General features: G+C 36.0%; 1 protein-coding gene across 9 annotated transcripts in view; it reads left to right on the forward strand.

Moving 5' to 3' along the window:
- Positions 1–25,664, forward strand: part of DYNC1I2 (dynein cytoplasmic 1 intermediate chain 2) — a 61,165-nt gene that overhangs the window by 18,272 nt on the left and 17,229 nt on the right. For 6 of the 9 annotated variants that reach the window (XM_056110189.1, XM_056110188.1, XM_056110190.1 and 3 more), the window contains 9 exons: positions 7,560–7,619; positions 10,045–10,160; positions 21,555–21,644; positions 21,836–21,998; positions 22,103–22,202; positions 22,644–22,769; positions 23,831–23,977; positions 24,311–24,424; positions 24,861–24,994. In XM_056110189.1, coding sequence (XP_055966164.1) covers positions 7,560–7,619; positions 10,045–10,160; positions 21,555–21,644; positions 21,836–21,998; positions 22,103–22,202; positions 22,644–22,769; positions 23,831–23,977; positions 24,311–24,424; positions 24,861–24,994 — 1,050 coding nt within the window. The remainder of the gene's footprint in view (positions 1–7,559; positions 7,620–10,044; positions 10,161–21,554; positions 21,645–21,835; positions 21,999–22,102; positions 22,203–22,643; positions 22,770–23,830; positions 23,978–24,310; positions 24,425–24,860; positions 24,995–25,664) is intronic. The other 3 variants (XM_056110192.1, XM_056110193.1, XM_056110194.1) reach the window with 1 other exon arrangement.

The following is a 25,664-nucleotide window of genomic DNA, read 5'->3' on the forward strand; positions in this document are numbered from 1 at the left end:
AAATAGCTTTTGCCCACAATGCCCAAAAGGGGGGGAGGGAGTGAGGGGGGGAGGGAGTGAAGGGGGGAGGAGGGGAAGGGGGTATCGAGTATCTGATGCCCACTGCAAATTGTAGAAAAAAAATGGGGTCATCAGAAGGAAAGAGAGAGAGAGAGAGAGAGAGAGAGAGAGAGAGAGAGAGAGAGAGAGAGAGAGAGAGAAAAGAAAATGTTGCAGGTGATGGGGAAATTGGGGATGCTGGTGGTGGCTGGTGCAGGGATGGGTGTTGGAATACTGTATGACTGAAATCTAATCATGAACAGCTTTGTAAGGATCTATCTCACAGTGATTCAATTAAAAAAAAGACTTCTAAAAATATTTTTCCCATTTAAAAAATTAGTTTTTGCGTTACTTTCATGATCATGGTGGTTCATTTTGGTTGTAAGGGTTAGCTTTTGTGAAAATTATTTTATGTTAATATAGAGTGCTAAGACTGGAGAGATAGTGCAGAAATAGTTAAAAAGCACTAGCCTTGTATGTAGCCATGGTTCGAATTCCAGTTCTATGTATGTCCCTCAACACTGATAGATGAGGCCCCAGACCAGACCATAGAACCAGGAGTGGCCCTGGGTATAGAGCCAGGTATGACAATACCAAAAAATACAAAATAATTAAAACAGGGTACTGACACATTTTAATTTTTTTCTACCTAAGTAAATGTTAGATTGAGTATTTAAATACTAGTGTATAAACAATATAAAACTTCTTTGCTGTCCTTATTAACTTAAAAAAAAATCTTAGCTCACTTAAGTAGCCTAATTGTGTTTTACTAATTCATTCCTTCTAATTACTATAGAAAATGTTCTATAATGTAGAACAGGAGAGTACCTCAGTGGGCAAGAGCACGTACTTTTACATGCAAGAGACCTGGGTTCTATTTTTAGCATAGCATGGTCGCACGAGCACCATGTGCTCAGTAAGAGCAAGCCCCAAGCACCAGCAGGAATCAGGAAGCAGGCCCTGAGCACTGTTGGATGTGGGAATGAAAGGAAAGAGGGGAAGAGGGAGGGATAGAGAGAAGAGGGAAAGGAGGATGGGAAGAAGAGAGGAGGAGAGAAAAGAAGGAAGGGAGGGAGGGGAGGTGTGAAGAGGAAGGAGAATGATAATGCATAAAACATGAAGAATTAAATCTATTGCTAAGGAAACATTGGGAGTGTTATCTCCTAAGCTTCTCAGTTTTTATGAACTCACATCTTATAAAACTGATTCAGTTTTGGGGGCATGAGAGATAATACATTAAGTACAGGGTTGCCTTGCACTGGGTTCGATATCCAGCATCTCATGTGGTTCCTCGAGCACCCCCAGGAGTGATTCCTGAATGCAGAGTCAGGAGTAATCCTGAGTGTTGCCCAGTGTCGCCCAAGTAGCAGAAATAAAAAAAAACAAACAAAACCCTGTTTTGTGTCTAAGGATCCTCAGATATATTGGGACTTTCTTTTCAAAACTTTAGTAAGAGTCGTGCTTCATTTGAAAGGTTATACTAGGAGGTATTAGAATTTATTCCTCTTATCATACACATACACTTGCACTTGATAATGGTTTTTATTGAGTATCAATTTTTAATTATAGCTAAAATGAGATTAAGCATGGTGAAAATTTGTATTCAGAATCCTACTTTTGAGTGAGAAAGTTAAATGTCATCAGGAAAATTTCTTTATACAATTTTTTTTTTTAAAGATTGTTTTCTGGGCACGGCTGGGCACCTAGAGGTGCTTGGTGACTGCTCCCAAAACTCTTGTGTTCATAGGTCACTCCCAGCTGTGCTCGAGAACCATGTCATGACATGGTTCAGTGTTGTACCAGTGCTCAGCCTGTTGGATCATCTCTCCAGCCCAGATTACTTTTTTTTTTCTTTTAATGTTAGTTTATATTGGTGAATTATTGGGGAAAGTCACACTGGATACCAGGTGCTAGGGATTTTTTTTTTTCCTCAGTTTTTGGGCCACACCCACTGATGCTCGGGAGTATACTACTGGGTCTAGACTCAGGAATTATGCGAGACAGGGCTCAAGGGACATTTTGGGATGCCAGGGATGCAAAGGCAAGTGCCTTACCCTCTATACTATCTCTCTGGTGCCTCGAGTATTATACTTTTAGACATTTGTTTGTCTGGATTTTGGCTTAGAGCTAGCAGGGACTGCTTCAGACTCTGTGCTCCAGAGACCATGTGGTCCTGGGGTTTGAACTCAGGCCTCCAACATGCAAAGCTGAGCACTCTCTCTGGCCCTTTCACACAGCTGTTAATGAGACTAAAATGTTGGGATGAGGCAGGGCCAAGAGATAGCTCAGAGAATAAAGTACTTGACTTGAACACGCCACACCCACGTTTGATCCCAGCCACTGTTTATAATCCCCTGGCACCTCCAGGAGTAAGCCCTGAGAATTCCTGATTGTAACCCCCAACAAAATGTTTTCCTAGTATGGGGCATCACTCTAGGCAGTGCTTGGGAGACTGTTGAGGGAGATTGAATTTTGGGCTCCTACATTCAAAGCTTATGCTCCAGTCCGTGGAGCAATCTCTCTGGCCCCTAAACTAAAATGTTATTTTTTTCCTACCTGAGCCCCTCTGATTGAAGTTACTAATAGTTGTTAATGGGTATTTAAAAGATATGGAAAAAGAAGTAGTGAACTAGATAATCTAACCCCAAAAGTCAGTACTAAGAATTTCTCTACAGGATCACTGTGCTCCCGTTATTCATCGATTTGCTCGAGCGGGCCCAGTAACGTCTCCATTGGAGACTTTGTTGTTACTGTGTTTGGCATATCGAATACGTCACGGGGAGCTTGCCAGGCTCTGCCGTGAGGGCGAGATACTCTTGGTAGCTTGCCGGGCTCTCCGAGAGGGGTGGAGGAATCGAACTCGGGTCGGCCATGTTGGCTGCGTGCAAAGCAAACGCCCTACCTCTGTGCTATCCTCCAGCCCTACTAAGAATCTACCATCTTGAATATGAGATGAGCTTTATAAAACTGTCCTGTACATAGAACCAAAATTGCAATTCTGAACAATACTGTTATTGAAGGTACGTGATATGACTATTATTTAAGACAAACCGAAACATTTAAAAATAAATACTTATAAAATAGTATTTATTATGGAGTCTCGGAGAGCCCGGCAAGCTACCGAGAGTATTCGATATGCCAGACACAGTAACAACAAAGTCTCTAATGGAGACGTTACTGGGCCCGCTCGAGCAAATCGACGATCAACGGGAGGATCTTTACCTTTTTACCTTTTTATTATGGATTGAGACTAAATTTATGTAGTATGAATTCATTTTAAGGCTGAATTTGTTTCTACAAGCTGGGCCCTGCACTCTCAGTAATTACCTGGGGCACCTAGATGATGTTCGGAGGGGACCTCCAGAGCTGTGCGCCCAGTGATGCTTGGGGACCTCTAGGACTGCACCTGGTGAAGCTTGAGGGACCATATGGTGTAGGGATCAGACTGGGCTTGGAAGCACCTTAATCTCTGTACTATCTCTCTAGCCTCAACTTTTTAGTACTGATGGGTTAGTATTGCTTTGCTAAACATTTTTTTCCTTTCTGCAACATTTCCATAGTAAAATCATTCCCCCAAATTAAGAAAAAGTAACTTTCTAAATTTATTTGATATTATACATTGTGTAGATACTGCTTATTCTAAAATGCTCTGGATTTTGTTGATTTTGGGGGGGTTAGGGCCACCCCAGGAAGTTCTCAGGGGCTGCTAGTGGTTCTACGCTCAGGCTTCACTTCTGGCAGTGCTTAGGCGACAATAGGTGGTTCTGGGGATTAAACCTGGGCTAGCCACATACAGGGCATGTACTATTTATCTGACTTAGTGATCTGAGTTTTGAAGGAGTGAAAACTTACTTTCATCCAAAGTCAGCAAGTTTGATTTCAGAAATACTATAACACCTACTCATTTTTGTTTTTTTAAATAATGTGAATTAAAGCTTGTGCTCCTAAGTTTCATTAGGAAATCTAGAGACTATTAGAGTACTATTAGAAAATTCATTCAGTACATACCTTTCCTTTGGTAGGGGGCTTCCTACACAGTGCTCAGCAGGCCATGGGGCTTCCTTCACCCAGTCATATTCAACTTGACCACAGGCTCCAGTTGGACCCAATGGTGCTGGGGGCCACCAGGGCTCTTTTGGAATTGGAGGTCATATACTCCATGTCAGGCATTCTCCCCAGCCCTTTGACTTATGTCCCTAGCCAGAGAATAGGTCTTTTTAAAAAATATTTAAATATAGTCATCAAAATGCCAGTTTGATGTCGAGTCCTACAGGTGACCACTGAAAGTAATTTCCATGGCCCTTGCCTTTGTGGAACTGACTAGAGACTTCTAATGAAGTTTTTAGTAACATAGATTATTAGTTTATTGGAATAGGGGCCGACTTGGCAGTGCTTAGGGCCTAGTCCCAGCTCATAGCTATGGGTCACGCCTGGTGGTGCTTGGAGACCCATACAGTGCCGTGGAAGGAATCCCAGCCTGCTGCATGAAAAGCGTGCACGCCAGCCCAGTGAGCTATCTCTCTGGCCAGTGTCATTAATTTAAAGATAATCATTTTATTGAAAACCTTTGAAGATATTGTGCTTTTGTTTAAAGTGTGGGAATTTTGTTTAGATTTTTAACAAGCTCCAAGATAAAGGTAAAAGGTAAAGGCCCTCCCGTTGTTCATCAATTTGCTCGAGCGGGCCCAGTAACGTCTCCACTGGAGACTTTGTTGTTACTGTGTTTGGCATATCGAATACGTCACGGGGAGCTTGCCAGGCTCTGCCGTGCGGGCGAGATACTCTCGGTAGCTTGCTGGGCTCTCTGAGAGGGGCGGAGGAATCGAACTCCGGTCGGCCATGTTGGCTGCATGCAAGGCAAACGCCCTACCGCTGTGCTATCACTCCAGCCCATAAAACATTTTAATGTCTTTAAGGGTACTTTCTCTTATTAGCAAGTGAATTTAAAATTCCTTTCTCATCAGCACAATAGAAAAGAAGGTATTTTCTTTTGGATGAGGTAACCCTGTATCTTCTAAATCTTTTCATGTTCATTGTCGCCTTTGAGAGTACAGACATTTTCAGGAGTGCTGAGTATGTTCATTTATAGGTATTCATATTTAAACACACCAAGAGTGAAAAACAATTCCTCTAAGTCCTCTTTGATTCCATTATTGAGATATTATAATGTATTGATTAATATTAGTACTATTTGGTATCACCTCTTATTAATATTGGTATTCTTTGGCAGTAAATTGTTGACCTTTCTAAATATATAGTTTTTTTTAAAAAAATTCTAAATATAAAAATGAAATAGTATGAACTTGAATTGACCAGATTATGGTATGATGACAAAGAATAGAAAGAAATACCACCGGAAAACACAGAAAGATGTTTGACCTATTGATCCTGCACATAACTCCATTCTGTTAGCTGACTGTATAAGATTAGCACTCTTGGGGAAAAGGAGAACCTATGTAGACATTACAAAGTAAGATACTGAAATATGTCTGAATCACAGCTTCTAAAAGCCAGAAATTCCTTTTGAGCCTGAGAGTAACTATGACTTATGATATAGAAAGTCATGAGAAGACCAGAGAGATATTGCAGCAGCCAGGGTAAAGAGTTTGCTTTGCATGCTGCTGACACTGATTCCATCCCCGGCACCACATATGTCCTCCAAGCAGCACCAGGACTGAGTACAGAGCACTGCAGTAGTAAGCAAGCTGTGAGCACTGTTGGTTATGGCCAAACTCCTCTCCCATACCCACCCCCATGCCCAACAAAAGTCACATGAAAAGTATTTCTCTCACTTTGCAGACTAGGAAAATGCATTTCCTTAGTTTCTAACTCACTTTCTCAGTCACTTCTGTTATTTCTTAAACTTTAGATAGCTGGTTCATGCCTTAGTTCCTTTTTCTTTCTTTGTCCTGTTTTCGATTGGTTTGTCTGTCAAGCTTTTGGACTATACTGGAATTTAACCTTATATGCCTGTACCTTCCCTTGATAGAATCCTACATTGTCTATAGTCTGTTTTTAGTACTGCCTATATTTTTTTTTCAAACAGTTTTTATTTATTTATTTGGCTTTTTGGGTCACACCCTGCGATGCTCAGGGGTTACTCCTGGCTCTGCACTCAGGAATTACTCCTGGCGGTGCTCAGGGGACCATATGGGATGCTGGGAATCGAACCCGGGTCTGCCACATGCAAGGCAAATGCCCTACCCGCTGTGCTATTGCTCCAGCCCCAGTACTGCCTGTATTTTGAGGTAAAGTCTGATTTGGTTTTAGACTGAAATGAAATCCTCCACACGGAACTTTGTCATTGGTAACAGGTAGGGCTCTCATACTGTAAAGACTACGGACAGAACATTGCTTGGAGGGTATGGAATTGAAACCCTTCTATTAACAAGGCCTAAGTTTATTACTGTTGATTGCTCAGTACAAATCAAATCTTCACTGTGGCTCTTTCTTTGCATATACATAATCTTGTTTAAGTTCTAAGATTCTTAAAAAAAATTTTTTAAAAAGTTCAAAGATACTTTTTTTTTTCTTTTGGTAAAGATTTTCTCTAGTTCAGTTAATCTAATTGTTTTTACTGATACATTCATAGACAAGTAAAATATTTTAAAAATTTGCTTATTTCAGCAGTTTTAATTGCATAATATATATGAAAAATATATTTGGCAAATATATATATGTGTATATATAACAATTCTGTTGGGGTAAAGTACCTTTTGTTCTAGTGGTGACTAGATGCGATGTAAGTGTTGACCATCCTGTGTAAGCTGTTTACTCAGTAGACAAAGCTGAAACACAACTGAGTATTTATTTAGAATTGATAATCCTCAAAAGTTTAATTTGTGCAAATATTTTGAACATAAAATATTTTTATCCAGGAAAATTCTATTTCTTTTTTAGAGACAGAAATCTTTAGTTACTTTCTAAAGCAGATGACATGTAAGCCCAAGGCAGTGCTTAACCCATAAATTACAGAAGGGTCACATTTGGGAAATTCTAGCTATTTGGTATCCCAGTGGAATAGTCTTTGGTTTTCTTACCGAAAGGCTTATGTGTTGACTCATTTCCTTTACCAATATGACAATTTCCTACACATGTTTAATGCTTTGGGCAAGATTTCATGTTTAACTAAGATGTTTTTACTAATTTTTTCATTAGGAAGCTTAATTTTAAAAGCTGTTTTTATTGCTTACTTATTCATTACCTTTCAGAAACAATGATTTGTTTGGGTTGTTGGCTCTCTTGTGTTCTTATCCACTTTATTATGCTATAATAGCTTCCCCTAATCTGAAAAGACTGTCTTTTAACTATTCCGGGTGTATGGTTGTATCTTGAACCCTTGACGCATATTGCATGCACTAGAGCATTGAGTGGTACCTGATATTTTTTCCTTACTAACGCGAACGTGTCATTTTTAATTGTGAACAGTATGTTAACTTTAACTATTCACAAAATGTATTTGCTTGACTAACTTATGGCCTTTTTCGCTAATGCTTCGTGGTTGTCCTACAACCATTTAGGACGCTGCATTGGGATACAGATCCATCAGTTCTTCAGCTTCACTCAGATTCCGATTTGGGGTATTGAATAGATTTATTACCTTCCCTCTTTTGTAATTAACTTGATTATTTGTGAAAATGTTCTAATTTTATTTTGCTTTAAATTTCTTCTATGCAATATATAGTTAAGAAAGCATATGTATTTCTTTGTGACACCTCATTTATCCTCTCTACCTTCAGTGAGAAAATGTGTATCTGATTTTCTAGAAATTCTTAGTGTACTTATTGAAGTATCCAAATTTCTCTTAGTATTTTTGTTGTAAGGGTTTCTAAGAAGTATTACAAGCTTCCTAGACATTTTCTAATATGTATTCTACATGTAATCAGATCCTTTGTAGTTTTTTTTAAAAGAACCTTTCCTGGGTTTCTTAATAAGAAAATTATTTTATTTTTCTAAGTTAAAACTTGCTAATGTATTCTGAAGTTTTGAGAACAGAGCAGCTTTTTTCTACACGATGACTCTAGATTCCTGGTGACTAATTCATTCTTCCTCATTAATTTTTTTTTAGGCTGCCATGTAGATTTTAAATGTTTGCTGCTGCCAATTGTCAGATAGCCCTTTTTCCACTTATAATTTTCAGCTTCAAAAAACATGACCAATTTATTTTGGAGTCATGTCTAAGCATAAATAAACTTTAGTGTGTAAAAAAGGTATAGCACTTCATATGTTGCCTTGAATTTCCTCCTATCTCTCATTGCTTCCTTATTCTTAGAAAAAACGTTTTTTGGATAAGTGAGGTATTACCTCCCTACCCCTTTGTCTTGTAATCTTAGAATATGTAGTTTGTTTATTCTAGTATTGTGATTTTAATCTATTAAATTATATATGTGCTTAAAATTAGAAACTTGTACCTTATTTTGTTGGTGTGACCATTTTATCCAGATGTGAATAAAAACTTTAATTTTATAACTTAAGGGTTAAAACATGAAGTTCTTCAACTTTTATTCCTAGGATGCTAGATTAATTCAATTATATTTAAATTTTCCCATTTAATTATTTGATTATGCCTTTTTTGAAAGACTGAAATAGTACTCAAATAAAAACACATTAAAGATTCATTATGGGCCACAATAGAGCTCTTAGAGAAAAAATGTTTAAACGTACTAATTTTATTGGGCTGGAGCGATAGCACAGCGGGTAGGGCGTTTGCCTTGCACGCGGCCGACCAGGGTTCAATTCCTCCGCCCCTCTCAGAGAGCCCGGCAAGTCCGCATGGCAAAGCCTGGTAAGCTACCCATGACATATTCAGTATGCCAAAAACAATAGAACAAGCCTCATAATTTGTTGTGAGACATTACTAGTGCCCGCTAGAGCAAATCGATGAACAATGGGAGGACAGTGCTACAGACAGTGCTACTAATTTTATTATACTTCTTTGCACAGGATTTTGAGAATGTTCTGCAGTTACATATATAGATATTTATATATATTTCTATATAAATGAAAAAGTTATATTAGTGATATATATTTTTATGTATGTCAGATATCTTTCTTGATATTCTGGAACTTTTAGCAGTGTTTTTTTTAGATATCCTTTTAAGACAGCTTCAGAATTGACAATTTCTTTGGGAGTTTGTTTAGAAGCTGACTTCATTTAAGAATTTAGACATTTAATATAATAACTAAGAAAAGATCCCTCAGAGATTTAATAAAATATACTTTCATCTTAGTCTTTTTTTCTCAGGCATGACTTTCAGCTGATTTTAATATATATGTGTGTGTATATGTACATACACACACATGTGTATGTATATATTATATGTAAATACATTCACATTCCCTCAATTTAAATTAAAAGTGACTTTATAATTTTATGATATTCAGGAGCTCTGTAATGAAAGTATAAAATATTTGCACCTAACTTTTTCCATGTGTCAGTCAAGACAGTATTAACCATGCAGATACAGAGATTTGAAATTTTAAATATTTCACTTTAAAATCTAAGTTGACTGCATATCATTTTCAGCAAAAATTAAGTAAAAGAAAAGGTTTTCAAAAAGATAGATTTTTCAGTCTTAAAAGTCTGAAATTTCGGTGAAGGGATCTAAAATGCGTGCGGTCTGAAAAGATTTATATGCCTGACTCCTCAAAAAAAGTCTGGAATCTTTCTTGCTACAAATAGTTCTATAACCAACTTTATTCAGTGACCTACTCTGAGATTCTCTTCCTTGCAACTCTTCTAGTGCCCTGCATTTATTGTAAGATGTTAAATTACTTGCCTTTTTAAAGTGAAAGGCATCTTGAATGGTTCAGAAATATCTTTGTTTTTGCTATTTTCTAATCATTAATAAAATCAATGCATTGCCATCTAAAATTTTATAAATAAAGGAGGGATTTAAATTGAAGTGTAATTTTGGATACAGTTTTTAATTATTTTCAAAATAATGATTTTTTTATAGTTAAAATATATCATTTGTTAAAGTTTTATGTGTTCATTTTATTTAGAAGAGGACCTATTAAACTTGGAATGGCTAAAGTTACACAAGTTGACTTTCCTCCCCGAGAAATTGTAACATATACAAAGGAAACTCAAACTCCAGTTATGGCTCAACCCAAAGAAGGTAAGTGAATATCTTTCCTTAATAGGAAGTCATAAGTCCTATATTTAATAAAAGAATTCTTTCTTTATTGTTTTGACTACTTGAGTGTTTTTTTAGGGAAACATAAAGCTAGCATTTAAAGGCTTTGAGGGTTTTTATAGAGTTTTGAATGTTTAGAAATAAGTAAAGGTATCAGCTTGAAATTGTATTCATGTGATTATGTCTTTGAATCTTCATTTTGCCATTTATATCATCATCAAGGCAGAAAACCTTAGAAGTGTTGTATGTCCGTGTCAATGAGCATATCTCTCCCCCCAAAGAGAGTATAGCACAGGGTAAATAAAAATCATAAACCAGCCACCAGCTTTTCCTTATCTGTGTTTTCACTTTTTTTGGCTTTATTTACCTGTGTTCAGTCATGATTTGAATAATTAGATAGAATTAGATATTTTAAGAGTCAGATTGACCACATTCAAATAGCATATATTACAGTGTGATAACTGTTCTATTTTATTAATAAATTCATCTTGTACTATGCCTAATTTATAATCAAAATTCATAATAACTATATCTGGGGAGAAACCACACAAGGTGTGTTACTGTTTGTGATTTCAGTTAGGTCTTAGAATATATCCTCCCAGGATAAGGGGAATTCCTATAAAGTATTTTATGTAGACCATATACTAATGTGCTGTCAATGTTGCTTATATTAATGGACAAATAGAGATCCAGTTCTTAAACTTTCTCTTTCAAGAGGACTTTACTATGTTGATTCTGGGGCAGCCTTTGACCTGTTTTTAGTGGAGAGGTGTATACTTGGACATGTTATTAAACCTGGAGTCCCTTGATTCTTAAATCAGAAAGTGCTACCATTTTCATATAGGGCCTTAATTTTTAAAATCTCATTAGATAGCTAATGGTTAAGCATCAAATTAATGTGATAGTTTTTATTTTTCCTAATGAGACAAATAAATTTACATGGTCACGGTCACAGTCCTCCCATTGTTCATCGATTTGCTCGAGCGGGCCCAGTAATGTCTCCATCATGAGACTTGTTGTTGCTGTGTTGGCACATCGAGTACGTCACGAGTAGCTTGCCAGGCTCTGCCCTGTGGACAAGATAATCTCGGTAGCTTGCCGGGCTCTCCGAGAGGGGCGGAGGAATCGAACTCGGGTCGGCCATGTTGGCTGCGTGCAAGGCAAACGCCCTACTGCTGTGCTATTGCTCCAGCCCAAATTTACATGAGGTTTGTAAATTTTGTAAATTTGTAAATAAATATGTAAATTTATTTGCAATAAATTTAAAAAGGGGTTTACATGAGATCCTTACTACAAATCTGTGGCTTCTTATACGAAACTTTTAGAATCATTAAAATTCAAGTATTTCAGATAATTCTAACAAATAGTAAGGTTTATCATACACAAGAACTATCTTAGATACTACTATGTCAGCAGCAAATAATTTGATTATTGAAATAAAAGAGATAAGTAACCCACAAGTAACCATATTTCTGGTTATGTCAGGATATACCATTAGTGAGTTATGGTTAATGGAGTAGTTGGATTTTTTTGATTATAAGTTTATAATAGATTACTCTAGCAGTTTGTGCATAAGGAACATTTTGCTCCTTAGCCAGAAAGTTTACTCCTATTTAATTATAGAATAGCAAATGCAAAGACTTTATAATTTTTTTTTTTCCTTTTTGGGTCACAACGGCAGATGCACAGGGCTTACTCCTGGCTCATGCACTCAGGAATTACTCCTAGTGGTGCTCGGGACCATATGGGATGCTGGAAATCAAACCCGGGTCGACCGTGTGCAAGGCAAACGCCCTACCCGTGTGCTACCCCTTCAGCTCCATAAATTTTTTTTTTAAGTTTTTCAATTTTCAGTTACCACCTTTCTTCTATTAGGAGAAACAAAAATGGGTCAGACAAACAGCTCAGAGTGATAGAGTGCTTGCCTCGCATCAGAGACTCTAAGTTCAGTCCCTAGTACCTCATGTGACTCTGATTACTCCCAGAACCACTGGACGTAGCTCATATCACAGGTTTGCAGCATTGGACCTTCAGCTCCACATCATCATCTCATTGATGATGTGGAGGCTCCAGCCCCCAGATCCTAATCTTATCTCTGGGAAGCCCGCCACACCACTTGTCAAAGGGGGAAAGGACAAAAGTAATCTTACTTGCAGAAAGCCCAGAAATATAGCTGGGGCAGGGGGGTTGGGGGGAGGGCAGGGAGAGTGTACAGCAGTTAAGGCACTTGCATTGCACATGGCTGACCCTGGTTTAATCTCTCGCATCACTGTGGTCCCCTGAACTCCACCAGGAATGATCTATGTGCTCAGAGCCAGTTGTAAGACCTGAACATTGCTGCATGTGGTAAAGCAGGGAAGAGAAGGAGGGAGGGAGGGAAATCCTTTAAGTCCCTAGCTATGATCAAATCTTGGAGGGAATGAGGAAGGGAGGGATTCCTTTAAATTCCTAGCTATTATCAAAGCTATTATTAATTGAAATGTACCTCAAGAAAATGAGGACTATAAATGTGTCCAAGTATTTGTTTTGGGACTTAACGGTCAAATCATATAACATCACATATATAATTTTTTAAAATAGGAACCACCCCCCAGTATCTGCTGGGAGTGAGGTAGTCACACATGGTGTGGGGATGGACCATAGAACGTTACATATGCTAGGTATATACTTACTTGAGTCACGTCTTTGATGCAACACTTGCACTTTTCTGTTTCGGTGTTTGGGCCATAACCTGGTGATGCTCAGGGGCTACTTCTGATGGTACTTGGGGGATCATGTGATGTGATGGTATCAAACCTAGGCCTTTTTCATTCAAAAAATGCACTGAGCTAGTGGGATATCTCTGCAGTACAACATGTAATTTTATTTATTTTTTATTTATTTATTTTTTTTTGCTTTTTGGGTCATACCCAGCAATGCTCAGGGGTTACTCCTGGCTCATGCACTCAGGAATTACTTCTGGCGGTGCTCGGGGGACCATCCGGGATGCTGGGAATCGAACCTGGGTCGGCCATATTGGCTGCTTGCCCTACCCGCCCTTCCCGCTGTGCTATTGCTCCAGCCCCCAACATGTAATTTTAGCACCTTCCTTCCTCTATTAGGATAGGAATAAATGCTTTAAACTTTTCCTTTGATTTTCGTTTTGCTTCTAGACATTGACGTTATATATACAATTAGATCGGAAATATTTGACAAATCAGGGCAGCATTTTATTCATTATTTGAGGACTAGGACATAATCAGCAATGCTCAAGGGTCATTTCTGGCAGTACTCCAGGAACCAGATGTAGTATCTATTGCCCATACTATCTCTCTTGCACATCTGCAGGTATTTTTTACTGACCATGTAAATGTTTATGTTTCTGTATACTTTTCCTCTTTTTTTTTTTGGCTATTGCTGGTCTGTTGTTTGGTAAGATGACTTTCTCCAGGTGCAAAATCCTCATCTTCTCAAAAAAAAGTTACTGATAGTAAATTTGAGACAATTTGGGAAAAAAAGAATTTAAGATTTTGAACTGTCAGTGTGGATAATGCTAATACATCTAAAAGTATTATTTTTAACTAGTATATTATTTCAGGTATCATAATGCCTATGTTTTTTAGTAGCATATTAACTAAATCTGTACACTCAGAAATTAAGTGGGACAACCTAAATGAAGGTACCATGACTAATTTAAAAATAAATTAGATTTTTTTCTTTTAACAATGTGGAGATTTATCTTTAGTTATATCATCATACTTAGGAAATGCATTTTGGATTGTTTGAAATGCAAAGTGTCCTGAAGCTATTTTGGGTAACGCTTATTATACCTATAATTATATTAAATTTGTGAAACTTTTAAAAATATATTTCCTAATTATTATAGTAGTGTACCACAGATAACTGGAAAAGTACAGAAACTCTGTAAAGAGGAAATATTTATGATACATACCATCATGTATAGCCATGTTCTGTTTCATCATATTTACATTTTTTCAAAGATTGTGTGCGTGTATCTATAATCCATATACACAGTTCTAGATCATACTTGAAATTTGCTTTTTATTTGTTTTGCCTTTGGGAACCGATGGGCCACTCCCAGCAATCTGTGGCCAATTTAGTGAATCAGTGCTAAAGGATAAGGTACTGCTCAGGCCCTGTAGTGCTAAGAATAACCAGGGTCACCCTGGCAATACTTGGGGTCCTCTAGGGTCATAGTGATGCTTGGGAGGCCACATAATGCCCTGGATCAAACCCAGACTATGTGCACATGTGTCCTAACCCCTAATCTACTTTTGGCCAAACTTGCATTACTGTTTTTAAGTCGCATATAAATTTTAAAATGTGAGCCTAGCTTTTACTGTCTTTGAGGTTATTTGCAATTTAATTTTTTTGTTTTGGTTTAGTTTGGGGGCTCAGGGGGTGTTTTTTGGGTCATACCCAGTGATGCTCAGGGGTTACTCCTGGCTCTCGGAATTACCCCTGGTGGTGCTTGGGGAGCCCATATGGGTTGCCAGGGATTGAACTTGGGTCGGCCGCACGCAGGGCAAATGCCCTACCTGCTGTACTATTGCTCCAGCCCCCTGATTTGCAACTTAAATAGTTGTGGCTGTATATTTGGCATTTCTCAAATTTTTTTCCCATTTTTATTTTTTATATAAAAGTGTTAAAGATCATGATTTGTTGAAGTACTGACCCAGAAGAATAAGATAAACTGTAATCTTTTTATTTTTAAATTAGTTGGGACAAGACTAATTGTAGCATCAGTGTACTTCAGCTTCTTTGTAAATCTTCCATGAGTATAGGAACTGATTCTTCATTGCTGTAATGCATGGTCTGTAATAGAATCTGGAATACAGTTACTTAACTATATTTATGCAGTAAAAATTTGGTGAAGAATTAATTGCTTTTACCTACTCAAGAGAATGCGTACTTACGATTTTATTTTTATGCATTCAGTATAAAAGCGATTAAGAAAAAATTATTTTCAAAAAAGGGTGAAAAAATATGACTAGTCTCAGTTCTAGGTTTTGAGTTTATTTTATTCTAATTATTATCTGCTTTAAAATTCTCAAATGAAACTTATGGAGTCCCCACCATTATATACGGTCCTCCAAGCCCTGCAAGGAATGATCTCTGAGCACAGAGCCAAGAGTAAGCCCTGAGAACTGCTGATTGTGACCCAACTTATCCTCCCCCAACCAAAAAAAAAATTAGTTTTAATTCAGTACAAACAGATACAGATATATAACTAAAACAGAAGTTTCATCAAACAGCACCTTTCTCTCCCTTCCTCTGTTTTCATTTAAAATGTTGATCAAGAGAACAAAATGTATTGGTTTGAAAAAGTTACATGTAGCATGATCTAGTTAGCTAATTTATCTGCATCCAACTTTTTTTCCTGTACTGATAATTTATAAGAAATGAATAACTGGCTCTGATCTTCCATTGTGTTAAATAGCTTTTTTTCTTATTTTCATTGATATGAAGGTGGAAATGACTTTAGCTGCATAAACTGAGCCCACTCTCTAATGGGTGTATCAACATCACTATTATCCTTTAACTTTTCCTGTGTGAATCTAGATTTTTATAATTGTATTTATTTCGAGTGGTGGCTCCTAAGGAGTGTTCAGGAGACCTGAGCCCCTACTAGTGTCCTGGCCTACTAGGGATTCAGTGTAAGAGACCGGGGATGTAATGCATCTTGACCCACTGGGTACCAGAGATACTGCAGGCCTTCAGGGGCTACAGCTGGTGAGTGCTTAGGAGCCTCCAACTTTCCACCAGGTGATCATCAGGGAACCATATAGTACAGGGAATCTGACCAGAATTGATTTGCAGCCTAGGTATGTACCTTGTTTTACTCTCTCTCAGCTTTTAGATTTTTATAATTTTATGAAGACCTGAATTATTCACTGATTCTACATTTTTTCTGTTTGCTATGAATTTCTTCACATATCATTAAATTAAATTATCTTTTGTTTTTATTTTCAAATGGAGGAGAATGACAGATGTGTTCCTATACCATTGTAAGGAGGAATGCATCCTTAGTCTTTGAACCTATTTATAAAAATGAGATCTAAAAAAAAAAAATGAGATCATTTCCTTTCTGCATCACTTACAATTGTATTAATGTCTGGGGTTCTTACATTGCTTCCTTTCATAATTTGTGAAAGTTTTAGAAAGAGGGAAAGAAAAAAACCCCTGAAATTAAGGTTTTTATATTGAAAATATTTATGCTATACTTATACATTGCTTTAATCCAGTGGTTTTCAAACTTAGCCTGGTTGACTCCAATTTAAGAATTACGTAACAAATTCCAAAACTCACCATGAGACAGAATTGCTGAAATCACACTCTTGAGTGTAAAGGACTGTAAATTAAACTTGGGTAGGCAGTGTAATCAGTGCAGAAGTAATGTGAGTTACCAAATTGAAGGTAAAAATTGGTCTTAGATTTAACTCTTCTTCCCCCCCCTTTTTTTTTTAAATACCTGAGCCTGTATTTTAAACTGTAGTTTTTATTCTGCCTTGTATTTCTTTTCTCTGATTCTAGTTATCTTCTCCCTTTCAAGTTTACAGTATAGGTTGGTAGTACTGTCTCTGAACTCAGGTGCTTTTCTGTCTTAAAGTACTGTCTTACCTACTGGGAGTGAAATTGACTAGGACCATGTGACCTCAGTCAATTTCTCTCTCTGCAGGCAAAAAGCATCTTATGGCAGGAGCAGGGTACCCACAGATCTACTGCAGGAAAAGTTGCTTTCTTCCTTTACCTTTTAGAAGTTTTTTTCTCTTACAAATGGCATTAATTTTTCTTAGCCTTTTTTTCAGTCTGAGTTTTGTTGTTACTATTTTTTTAGAAGCAGATTTTTAAAGGGGGAAGAAATTCTAATGGAATCATCAAATCTAATCAGTTTGTTTATGTCTGAGGAAACTGAGTACCAGGGAAGTTAATTGATGAGTCCATGAACACAGTGTGAGAGCATATTAGGGCTACGATAGTAACCTGGCTTTTGATTTCCAGTGAGGTGATATTTTCCTCATATTTTTCCACTTGTTTATCAGTGTGAGGCTTTGTAACAATTTTTAGTATTGGTTTAGTAGCCCGAAATTTTTTTCTTAGATATACATGTTTAACTTTTATAATGTATAAAAAACTTTTATGAGAATAGGTCTTAATTTTTATTGCATGATCTTAATAACCTCGATCCATCTTTTCCAAGTACATTTAAGTTTGTGAACCTTTTTGTCTAAAATAAATTTTATATTTTTATTTTATTTTGATTTTGGGGCCACACCCAGTAGATCTTAGGGCTTACTCCTTGCTTTGTGCTCAGGGATCACTCCTGGTGGCTCAGAGGATCCCGTGTGGTGCCAGTAATTTAACCCAGGTCAGCTGCTATCTCTCCAGCCCCAGAATGAATTTTAAAGGACATTTTGGAATCTATAATGCATTTAGTGAATTAGTTTTAGCCCTCAGATTCTATGAATCTTTGACTCTAAATATAATTTCAAATTGAAGCATTTGTTCTTAAACTTATGACCTCAGAAAGATGTTGTACTTCTGAGATCATAGGTAACAGAATTTATGTAAATGATGCCAGTACTTTAAATAAAATAGGGATTTTTTTATATTATAAAAAGGGCCATGTAAGAGGACAAATTGTGCCAGAGCAAAGGGTGTATGGAATTATTTCTTTCTTATTTTTCTCCCAAATTAGCATGGAATCTGCATTTGTAGTAAATTAAAAATAACAAATACATTAATATAATAGTGCTGGGATTTGATTTTCATTTCATAATAAGAATTAGTTATGAGAAGTATCATTTTCTTAGGTTTTTCAGATATCTTGCATATGACTGTTTTAATCCGTTAGATGTTTTAAAATAATTCAATTTGTATTTTGTAACCTAGTCTTAGTTTAGATCTCTTTTAAATATAATATGACATAGATAAGAAAACTTGCTCTGAGTACTCTTCCTTCAACTTAACAAAAGCCACCCATTTCACAGATGATTTAACTTTGATTAACCTACTCCATTGTAACAGATTATTCCGACAACTGGAATTTCATTCTTTGGTGTTATTTCTAGGTGCAGCTTAATTTACAGAACAGCTTTTCTTTCCATCTCACCAAAATACATCACAATTTTGATGTTAACTCAAAGTAAAAATTGAATGGTTCATTAAACCTAGTCTTAGTATTCATTGACAAGAGATTTGTCATTTTAAAAGTAACTGCTACTTTTATGCATTCTTTACTGCTCAGTTTATAACCTTAGATTCCTTGTCAGAGAAAGCATGGAGTTAACCACTTAGCATATTGCAATGAATATTCATCAAAAAAATTGATGTGACATGGCAGCCCCATTTTTTAGCTTTCTTGCTCTTGCTCTATTTTTTTAGTTTTAAAATATAGCTTATCATGTAATAGGAGCTGGCTCTAAAAAAGTCTCTAGAATTATGTCATTTTTTAGTCAGATTACTAGACCTTTAGAAACTTGCATATTAGTTTATACTAAGAAAAATGTTTATTTCAGAAGAACATTCCCTAGACTGTTATTGATATTAGATACTTTTGTCACATATTTGACGGAGACAATTATTGAAGACCAACTTTAAAATATCACATTTGCCATTTTTCTGAACAGCAGGTCATTTTTATGTTCCTTGAAATTTCTATAGAATACTTTAATTATCATACTTATAAAATCTGTATCAAGAGGGAAGTACGTACACTGATTCTAAAATTAGACCTGAAAATATGAATTTAAATAGTTGCTACCTCTCATTGAAGTAAAATTAATATAATCTATATGGACAAATATGCATGGGAAATGCCTGTATAACATGCAGATAAAGGGCACTGTCTAGTATAACTCATCTACATTTTAAATTTTCAAAAGGAAACACGTCTATAAACAAGCTTTTTTGTAAAATATGTAGATTATGAGGTCACTTAGCACTAAAATACTGACCATATGCATTATGACAGGAACGTGACACCTGTCACTGGAAATGGTATCAAGAAGGCCGTATAATGCAACAAAGTTGAGGGAGGAGAATATGATGTGGATAGGAAGCTGTAATTTATAATTTCACTATGTTCAAGAATGACTTGTCCAGGATGAAATCCCTACTTTTTTTTTTCAACTTATATAGCGAACCCAATTACTAAACAAAATTGATTAGGACAACATAATAGCATAACACAGAAATACATAGTCTCAGACAATGTTTTGATTAAGTAAATATTGTGTTTTGAAAGTCAACTTTCAAGTTAAGTGTAATTAAATTCTCTTTCTACATTACACCTAGAGGTGATTTTATTATAGAATTTCATCCTAATCTTTGAGTAGTACGGTATGGAATTGTTACCAGTTGTACTATTTTCAGATTAATAATCTATTGTATATGAGAATTCATCTAAAAAGGAGTACCGTCTTTCTGTTTCTCTGTGATTATTTTGCCAAAAAGAAAAAAAACCTTTCTTTTTTTTTTTTTAAGTAGCACAAAAGCTATAATTGGCATGCTTTGTAAGGAAGTGTCAATGTGCAAGAGAGTGGCGATCACTAAGAATTCTTTTACGTGTTCTTTCCCCTTTGCACTACCGCCTCCTCAGCGGGGTCACTGAGATCACTAGCTTTTCTTGAAATGGCCATTTTCACTGGCAGGTGCATTATACCCTGTATTTTCAGATTGTTTTTCCATTCTGAATGTTTGGCAGGTTGATTGCTCTGGCTGCATTGACGGAGAAAGGGCTGACAAATGCAGTTGGGCTGGCTGAAAAGACAGTGATTACTGTTTTCCTTTGTGGCTGATTGAGGCCCTTGAAAGGAAAAATTTTAACCTTCACCATTTGGTTCAAAAGTATGAGCATATATTGAAATCATTCGTGCCATTTATCCTAGTTCTGTAAACTTGTCAGAACGTAAAAATCGCTCAATTTCAAGTAATGTAGGATTGGCATACGTCATTATCATTTTGATTAAGTTGGAGGTTGTATCATTGTGTGCATTATACAGTGTCATTTAAAGCTTTCTTTCCCACAGGTACAGTTATATTTTTATTGCTTATACTATAGAGTTAGAAAGATTTTCATCGCTCTCCAAATCTAACACTATGTGTGTGGTTTGGCAGCTGGTGTGGCCTACAAGCTGCATTTTGTTTGCAGGGTAAAGGCTTATCTGTAGGCCTCCTGGAGTGCGGGTAATTGCACAGGCTCGCCATTGGGAAGAGACAGGATTGGAAGCAGTCAAGCAGAAGAATGTTATGCCATCCCATTGCCACCTTGTAGCAGAAAGACACAGTCCCAGCAGTGCCATCTGGTTGTTGCTATCTAGTCAGCTGGCCTGGCTGCTGGGACCATGACTTGGCAGCTGGTTCCCATCTTTCACCATTCTTTTGTGTTTGTCATATGTATGTGTGTTTTATAATTTTGAACATGGGGAAATGACTACAAAAACGAAAGTCTTCCTATTCAATAGGCTCTCATTACTTAAGATGCGCTCTGCTACTGACGCCTACTGCCTTTTCCTTATAGACAAATGACACCTCATTTGTTTAGGCAATAAAAATAAGCATTTTCTTTATAAAAATCCATCTCAGTGTGTAGTGAAAGAGCAGTAGCAGTGGCTTATGTGTTCTGTAACACTTTGAAATAAGTGATTTAATGTTTCTTCCTACTTTGGTGCAATGAGGACATTTAGTAATAAAAGAGAATCATCATAAACATTGTACTATCTATATTTTATCTCAATATATATTTTTATGTTATAAGAAAACATTATTTTCAGTACTTATTGCCACATCATACTATAGATAATGAGACTTGCATTTTAAAATGACAGAATGGGAAATGTGGTCTCATAGCTATTATCTTTAAAATCTGCCTCTCAAATAGCAACCTGAGAGTTAATGTAAGCCGTCTTTGTGCCTTATGAAGACCCATTAGACACTGATGGTTTCAGATCACAAGTAAGCAGCAAGCTCTGTAGGCTATTTTAGACATTTGATTTTTCTTCATTCTGCAGCATTAATGTGTCAGCATGCTACATAAAACTATGGTGCAGTTGCATGTTGTTCTATCTGAAATGGTAAATGCTCACAAGCCTTTAGAGATTTTTCTTGAGAAATTCATCCTATTTTCCTGAGATTTTATTGCAGTTTGTGTAGTTATAGAATTGGTTGTGAACACTGGTGTGTGTCACACAGATAAGTATAAAAACAAAGAGTTTCCACTTTTTAATTATAATAAGATTCCTATAATTTGTATTTGTTCTATCTTAATGACGATTTACTTTTGCATTTACCTAAAGAGTTGTGATACTTTTAGGAATAGTTTTCAGTTACTTTTGTAAAAATGATTTTGATTCTATTGGTTTTGTTTTTTCCCAGATGAAGAGGAAGAAGATGATGTTGTAACTCCTAAACCACCTATTGAACCCGAAGAAGAGAAAACTTTGCAGAAAGATGAAGAAAATGATGGTAAAAATAACCTTTATCTTTTAAAAAGGCAGGATTTTTTTAATTAGCAATATACTGATATAGAATAAAGTGCTGTACATCAAAGAAGTGGATCTGGCTGAAGAAGATGTGGCATTCATTGATCCAAATTGTGTGAGTTGACATGATTAGACTGACATGAATCAGACTTCAGAAAAACATTTATTTTCCAGCGACCCCTCATGAGCTGACTGAAGAAGAGAAGCAGCAAATCTTGCACTGTGAGGAGTTTTTAAGTTTCTTTGACCATACTACAAGAATTGTAGAAAGAGCTCTTTCTGAGCAGATTAACATCTTCTTTGACTACAGTGGAAGAGATCTGGAAGACAAAGAAGGGTAAAGTTTAATTACTAAAATTATGACTTACAGAATGTTAAATTATTTTAAAATTTAAAATGACGAGTTATAACACCATATTTGGGGTTTGTTTGTTTCTGTAGAGAGATCCAAGCAGGTGCTAAACTATCATTAAATCGACAGTTTTTTGATGAACGTTGGTCAAAACATCGTGTTGTTAGTTGTTTGGATTGGTCATCTCAGGTAAATTATAACAATTGAATGTTGTGTCCTCATTTTTTAATTATAATTCTTAGATAACTTTAATTTTGTAACTTGGTATAATTAAATTTATGTCACTTAAAATCATTGTTCTAATGTTACATTCATTTTGTCTAGTGTCCTTTGAAAGAAAAGACTGGAAATAGACTATTTTGGTTTTTTTTGGAAATTATTTTAAAACCTACCAATTTACTTATGGTACAGTCCAGTTTTACTAATTTCAGTTATTCATGAAATCCTTTAAATAAAATTGTAATGTGTATTTTAGGTAACTAACTTATGATATTAATTTAAGTTTAATTTTAAATTGTGTTAATATCCCAATTCTAAGTATTTTCATAATAATCCTAAAGACAGTTAACTAAGAATGTCATACAGTTCTAATGCAGAGCATTTTTTCCTCCACTTGATTTTTGCATATAGTATCCAGAGTTACTTGTGGCCTCCTATAATAACAACGAAGATGCACCTCATGAGCCTGACGGTGTGGCCCTTGTTTGGAATATGAAGTACAAAAAAACTACTCCTGAGTATGTGTTTCACTGCCAGGTAAGATGGTCTTTTAACAGTCTCCCCAAGTTTAAGAATTCATTAATGAATGTAGACAAGTGCCTTTTTTCTTTCCTTGTCAACATAGTGATTTCATTGGATTGGCATTTACTAAACCACCCCGTATTTGCAAACAGATGTTAACAGAAAACTGAAGACTTTTCAGTTCAACATGATCTGCCTTTTGTAGCTTTTCTGACATCTCTTATAATGTTTAATCACACCTAAAGTCCTTTGCAGTTGTGATTTTCTGTTATTATGATTGATTGTATAAAAGGAATCTTTCATAAAATGTCTTTTCTACAGGGAATTTCTCAGGAACTTATTTGCTGAATATACAATTAGACGGTTGGCCCACTGAATTACTTATACATGGCCTGAGGAGTTGGAACTAGATAGTTTTAAGTAGAAACATATGTTTGAAGTAGGAAACAGATGCAGATTTTTAAAGTGGATAGAATTTGCAAGGCTTTTCTGATTTCATAACTTACCTCTTCCTAATACAATTCTGTAGAAAACTCTTAACTGAGTCACAACTAGTATATATTCTGTTATCACATTACTCTTGCAGAGTAATGTGATAACAGAAATCTAATGCAGAATCACCTGTCTTCTGATTAAGTACTGTACTCAGAATAATTTTGTGCTTGCTTTGATAAACTGCTTACATATATTTCTGTAAACACATTGCATTTGACTTTTAAGCTGTTCTGAAACAATTCTTTTCTACTTTTTATTTTCTTCTTTATTTTGGTTTTGGGCCACACCTGGCGGTGCTTAGGGCTTACTCCTGGCTCTGCACTCAGGGATCACTCCTGGCGGGTCTCAGGGAACCATACAGGGATAGAACCTCTGGTCGACTATGTGAAAGGCAAGCACCTTACCTGCTGTATTATTTCTCTGGTCCCAGAACAATAAATTATTTAATGAATTTATTAAACTGTTTTTATAATATCCAATATCTTACAATACAGGAGAAAATATTTGGGATAATAAATTAATTTTAGTAACTTGTCAGGCTTTAGTAACTTGAACCTTAAATATAAAAATCTTACTTACAGTCAGCTGTGATGTCTGCTACATTTGCAAAATTTCATCCAAATCTGGTCGTTGGTGGTACATATTCGGGCCAAATTGTGCTGTGGGATAACCGTAGCAATAAAAGAACTCCAGTGCAAAGAACTCCATTGTCAGCTGCTGCACATACAGTAAGTAAAAAATAAGGTTATTTCTATTAGACCTCTCTGTTCCTTAGTAGTATCCACCAGCATAATGGCAATGTTTCTTTAATGTATGAATTCCCCATGATTTAGTAACCAAGAACAAAGCCCTTTTTTTTCAGTATTTTTGGAAATCTACTTTTTGACACTCCTCTTTTTTCTGAGACATTTTGTTAATCAACAAAATAGCTTTATACTTTAGGTTTTTGAAAACCCTCAAGATATCACCTTCTAATATGAAACAATATTTGTATTTATATAGTAAGAATTGCTTCATTTTCTGACAAGATAATCTTTGGAAACTTTAATATCTTTTTATAGCATCCTGTATATTGTGTAAATGTGGTTGGAACACAAAATGCTCACAATCTGATTAGCATCTCTACTGATGGAAAAATTTGTTCATGGAGTCTGGACATGCTTTCCCATCCACAGGTAGGTTAAACTTCAAAAACTGAAAACTGGGGGCACTGTTATTATTTTTTAAAAAATCTTTATAAATGACCATTTCTAATAAACTTTTATAGTTGAATTATTTCAACTAGTATGACAGTTTTTTAATCAAAAAGTGTTAATATAGTTCGCTGCATTTTTTAATTTAAACGTAATTATCAAGGTGGATTTACATTATTAGGGCCAGAGCAATAGTACAGCAGGTAGGGCTTTGGCCTTGTATGTGACCAACCCAGGTTTGATCCTTGGCACTTTATAAGGTACCCCTGAGCATTGCTGGGTATGGCCCAAAAAAACAAAAATAAATTTACATAGTTTTAATTCTTTGCAAAGCGAACACAAATAGAAATTTTTCTACAAAAATGAAAAATGTCAAGCTACTGAATGATTTCCTTGATTTTTATTTTTTTCTATGTAGGATAGTATGGAACTGGTTCATAAACAGTCAAAGGCAGTAGCTGTAACATCCATGTCCTTCCCTGTTGGAGATGTCAACAACTTTGTTGTTGGGAGTGAAGAAGGTTCTGTATACACAGCATGTCGTCATGGCAGGTAAATCTGAAGTTGCAGTTATTTAAAATCCTTCCATGTGGGTAAGAGAGATCATCTAGGAGTTAAGGTACTTAGCTTGCATGTGACTGACCCCTGTTCCGATCCTTCAGTGCCACCAGGAGTGACCACTGTGAGCACAACCAGGAGTAACTCATGAGCACTGCTGGGTATAACCCAAACACGAAACAAAATAAAGCAAAAATTTTTCCCTTGAGTAATCTCATCAAAACAAATTGCCCTTGTTTTAAGTATAAATCTGCCTTGGATCCACTTATTTATTACTTGTACAAAATATTTGACTTCAGGTATTTAAAGTTAAATACGTAAATACTTTTTTAAACTTAAGGGTTATTTAGATTATATTATGTTGTTCATTTCATAGGTTATAATGTGTTATGATTTTGTGTCTGTCTGCACTCATAAAAGCTATTGGTAGGAGCTAGCACTCAGTAATTACAAATATGTGATTATGTTACATACTGACATTTAAGTTATAAATAAGATTTTCAGCTGTTTATCCACTTCAATTTATTTTGACTTGAAGCTTTAGTTCAGTCTTACTGATAATTGTACAGTAATGTCACGTACACATTTTAAATTGGCTAGTATTTCTCCTGCTGTTCAATCTGTTTTGAAATTGTCTAGCTGTACCTTATCAATTGCTTCCTTA

Source organism: Sorex fumeus, unplaced genomic scaffold (assembly GCF_029834395.1).
Source record: "Sorex fumeus unplaced genomic scaffold, SorFum_2.1 ptg000009l, whole genome shotgun sequence".
Lineage (NCBI taxonomy): Eukaryota > Metazoa > Chordata > Mammalia > Eulipotyphla > Soricidae > Sorex > Sorex fumeus.